This window comes from Carlito syrichta, unplaced genomic scaffold (genome assembly GCF_000164805.1).
Source record: "Carlito syrichta isolate Samal-C Ts95f unplaced genomic scaffold, Tarsius_syrichta-2.0.1 Scaffold118044, whole genome shotgun sequence".
Taxonomy (NCBI): Eukaryota; Metazoa; Chordata; class Mammalia; order Primates; family Tarsiidae; genus Carlito; species Carlito syrichta.
In genome coordinates, this window is record NW_007062140.1 from 7,998 (window position 1) to 12,545 (window position 4,548).

General features: G+C 66.4%; 1 protein-coding gene across 1 annotated transcript in view; it reads left to right on the forward strand.

Annotated features, from left to right (window-relative positions):
• Positions 1-3,200, forward strand: part of NPDC1 (neural proliferation, differentiation and control 1) — a gene marked incomplete at its 5' end in the record, with an annotated part of 9,571 nt that extends 6,371 nt beyond the window's left edge. The window contains 2 exons of the mRNA XM_021707471.1: positions 1,852-1,936; positions 3,025-3,200. Of these exons, the coding sequence (XP_021563146.1) occupies positions 1,852-1,936; positions 3,025-3,200 (261 nt within the window). The remainder of the gene's footprint in view (positions 1-1,851; positions 1,937-3,024) is intronic.
• Positions 3,201-4,548: the final 1,348 nt, after the last annotated feature.

A 4,548-nucleotide genomic window follows, 5' to 3' on the forward strand; every position in this document is an offset into this window, starting at 1 on the left:
CCCCCAGAGGGGGGCGTCCTCTCCCGCGGGCGTGGGGGAGGGCGGACAGGGCCACCCCCACCCTTCTCTCGCCCCTGCCACCTGGCTTCCCCGAGGTGGGGGAGGGGAAGGGTGCAGTGTGGGACCAGGCCAGCCCAGGGCCGTGCTGCCTCCCTGGAAGACCCCATCCTGTGTGAAACACGGGGCTGGGAGGGGGGCACCCACCGCCTTCAGGCAGGGAGGGGCAGGATGCAGACATCAAGTGTGGGTTTCTCTCGGGGCACCACAGGCCTCTGGCCCCTGCAAATGTGGTGGGGCATATGCCAGGCAGAAAGGCCTGAGGGACACACGCAGTGGGCTGGGGAAGGGAACTGGTCCACCCACCATGTTCCACACTCAGGAGTGAGGCCCAGAGTGGGGGGCTCTGAGGTCCAAGATGCCCAGATTAGGCCGGCACCAGGCCAAGGTGCAGGGGCTGAAGCTGTCTGGCCCACTGAGGCTGAGGAGGATGAATCGGGTTCGGAAGCCCCGTGATGGTTGCGGGGCCAGGAGAAGGCTGGTACCTATGTGGCTCTGACAAGGGGAAGATAAGGCTGGCTGGGGATGGCCAGGTCCCTGAAGAGAGGGGGTCACCCCTGCTTGCAGAGCTGGTTTGTAGTAAGCAGTGTGTTTGGGGACTGCAGTCCACCCAGGCCCGGAAGCCCCCAATCCCTACTCTCAGCTATAACCTTGGACTGGTCCTCAGCCAGGAGTCTCAGTTTCCCTCTGGACCCTGTGCTGGTGGGGTGGGGTGGACACTCACCACCAGATGCCACGCCCTTGCCCACTGTCCTTCACTCTGAGCTGTTGAAAAACAGCCATGGAGAAAGTGGGGTGTAGACCGAGGCCACGCTCAGGGTCAAGGGCCCAGCAGACCCAGGGTTGGCAGCCTCCCCTGAGACTCTGAGGTCTTTCCTTCGAGTGAGGACACACCTGCCTGACTCCTGCTGGCCTGACCTGGGGGCTGAGAGCAGCTACCTGCTGAGTCCCATCTTGGGGGGTCCCTAACCTGTCCCTGGGCTCCCCCTGCTCACCCAGGTCTTGATGACAGGGACTCCCTCACAGTGGCAGTGGGCCTAGGCTGGGGGAGGGTGGGTAGGGGGCTGGGTGCTGCTGGGAGGCGTCTTCAGCCCACTTATCTGGCACCAGCCCCTATGCAGCTCAGCACCCCACTCCCCACCTGCCCTTGTTGGCTTCCGTTGGCCCCAAGCTGCTCAGACGAGGACAGCCCCTCAACTCTGTCCAAACTTCTGTGGCTAGCCAACAAGAGCCTCCCAGCCCCAAAAACCCCAGAGTGTGGGTGGGCTGCTGCGAATCCTGCAGGGACTCCAGACATCCCTCTCCGGGGCCAGGGGCCTGGCTGGAGGGGTCGTCGCCCTCCTCCTTCAGGCAGCAGCCTTGGAGCCCAGCCGCAGCTCCTGCCCCTGCCCTGGCTGGGTAGCAGCAAGAGACAAGATTCCCCCTGGCCCACCCGCTCGCCTCGCCCTGAGCTCGCCTGAGCCCTGGCAGCCCAGCGCCCCCCGGTGCTGCCTCCGTGGTTGACGCCTCAGTGACCTCCCCGTCTGTGTCCTTCCCTGCACAGAGGCCCAAGGGAGACATCCTCAAACCTCAGCATGACCCTGGGGTGACACCTGTGTGCAGAACCCCCCACCCAGCAAGACCCTGGGGGGACTCATTGTGCCGTCCCTTGGCCGTGTCCCCCCCTGGAGCCCGCCTGGCCAGCCTCGGAGGCTCCAGCCCTCTGGGCAACCACCTTTCCAAAGGCCAGCCCAGAGTGGCTTCCCAGCCCCACCCTGGCCCTGAGAGCATTTAGCTCACTGGCTCTCTCTGCAGCAGCCAGAGGCCTTGCGAGTGGCCGCCAGGGGGCGCGCGCGTCGCGCGTCTGGACTCTGCCCTGCTCTGGCCAACCCTCCGAGCGGTAGGCAGTAGGCAGCCAGGTGGGCAGCCGGGTGGGCAGCCGGGTGGGCAGCCGGGCTCGGCGGCTCTCTAAGGCACCCTTGCACTGGGGTTTGTGCCCCTCCCCAGGAGTCGCTGTCCGCTGTCCACAGGGGCGGGGGGCCGGGGCCTGCCCAACGGCTAGAGTGGAACCCAGCTGCCCCCTCCCCTGGTGTCCACGGGGAGGCTGGCCCGCCAGGAAAGCCCAGCTGGGGGGGGGCGTGTTCCTGATCTCGCAATGCCCACGGGCCATGGAGCTGGTGTGGGGCCCGCCTGTGCCCCGGCGAGCCCAGTGAGTCAGGAGGCCTGGGAGCAGAAATGCGGGAGGACCCCTCATTTTCACTTTGACTCATCCCCTCCTTTCCTTTGAGCCTCTCGTTCTGACCCATTTCTGGGCCACCCTCTGAGCCCCAGGCCAGCTAGCGGGTTCCCACGCTGGGGCCCCCACAATGGCCCATCTGGCTGCGGTCTCCGGGTGGAGCAGGCCCAGGGCAGAGGTTGGGGAGGTTCCTTCCAATTCACCCAGGAAGAGTGGCTGGGGCTGTGGGCGAGGCCTGCCAGCCTGGCAGCGCAAACAGGAAGGGCAGTGGGCCCGGCAGCCAGCAGCCCAGTCGCCCACAGGCTGCGGCGGGAACAGCCCCTTCCTGCACGCCCTACCACGTCGGGGGGCCCTCTGTGGGGAAAAGAGGCGGGGTGAATCCCTGCCCCAGGTCTGGGGGTGGCTCCCCGGGGGTCCCCCTGCTGGAGGGGAGATGCCCAGTGGGGTCAGGCCCAGGGCCGCTGTGGTCATCTCCCGGAATGCCAAGTGGCTGGCAGGGCAGTGGCCGGCGTGCTTCCCGCTCTGCTGCCAGCCCCCGAGTGAAGCAGCCCAGCCGGAGTTTCTGATGGCACCCACAGGCTTCTGTTCCCTCTTGAAACATTGCACAAGTTCCCGCCGCAGCCCGGAGGTTACGCTGGGGTGCGGGGGGTGGGGGCCTCCGAGGGGCCGAATGGCCGCCCTGCCCGGACTTGCCGTGGGTCTGCTGCCAGCTGCCCGGGTCTCCTCCCAGCAGCCGCCTCATCCCCCTGCAGGGCTGGGATCAGGAGCGCTGGCAGCCGTGGGAGGCTGGAGAGCGAAGCAGGACTGGGCTGGGGCTGGGGCGTCAGCCCCCTGGGAGGGCACGGAGGCCGCAGAGCCGGCCGGTGGCCCCTGGTTGCTGCTGCTCCTGGGACGTCTGGCCACGGCCCGAGGAGCCTGCGGCGGCTGAGGCCCCAGGGTGGTGGGTGTGAGGGCTGGCCCTGCCACGCTGCATCTGGGCCAGGCGGCGGTCCTGGACAGCAGAGCGTGCCGTCTGGTTGGATGAGAGCAGCTGGTGGTGGAGAGCGGGGTGTGGGCTGGGGCCAGGGACCCCGCGGGACCATCCCAGTGTGGCCGGCGCTGGCGGCTGCGCGTCCAGGTGGTGTGAAGGAGGAGCCTGACCTCGGGGCTCCCGGCCTGGCGGGAGGGGGTGGGGAGCCCGGACCTCAGCCTTCCTTTTCCTGCGGCGTCCGCCAGCCCCCGGCCCACTTGCATCAGGGACTCCGGGGCTCCTTCCCTTTCCAGCCTGGAAAGCCCCTCTTGAGGCAGCCCAGAGGAAATGAGCGGCAGCCCTTCCAGCCAGCCAGGGCCCTGGCCCAGCCTGCGGCCCAAGCGTCTTGTCCCTGGGCAGGGAAGGAGGACGTGGCAGCCCCCTGCCCCAAGGTTGCCCCGGGGTCAGGCCCGGCCTGGCATCTGCCCCTCCTGGGGCTCCAGGACGGACCCCTTTTGGGCATCTGGGTTCCTAGAGGCGGAAGGGTGGGGTGGGCTGGCTTAGCTGGAAGCCTCTGCCTCTTGCGAAATGCTGAGCACAGCACATCTGCAAAGTGCCAGGGTCTCCTGGGAGTCACAGCCTGGCCGGTGGGGGCAGGGAAGTGGGGGAAGCCACGGTGGGCGGGCCACATGGCCTCCTGGGGAAACTCGCTCTCCGCAGCCCTGGGCCTGGGCGGCGGGTGGGGGCCGGGGCCACCTCCACTCAGGGTGTGCGCACCTGGGCGACCCTTCCCGGGCTGAGTGGGCCGATTTCTCCGGTCCTGCCCTGCACGCCCAGTGGGCCATCCTGGGCCTCTCTGGAGACCCGGGGGGCGGGCGGGGGAAGCGTCACCTCGCCCCCCTTGGGGCCAGAGGACAGGAGAGGGAGGCGGGGGTGGGGATGGTGGTGGATGCCAGAGGTCTGGGCAGGGGCGGGGCAGGGCAGGAAGGTCTCCTCCCTTCCCTTACCCCTCCCTCCCTCATCCTCTCTCTCTAATTCTCCTGTTCCCCCAACATGGTCAGAGGTATTTCTTTGTAATTAAGGTTTTAAAATGTTTAAATGATTACAGACTCACAAGAAGTTGCAAAAATAATACAGTGATTTCCCCCAGATCCCTTGCCCAGCTTCCTCAAACAGTAACACCTCCCATAGCCATAGCAGGATATCGAAGCCAGAAAATTGACATCGGCACATGATTAAGCAAACCACAGATGCTGTTTGCTTATCATTGTTTTTTATTTTTCTTTTTTGCTCAGAATCTCCCTCTGTCGCCCAGGCTGAAGTGCAG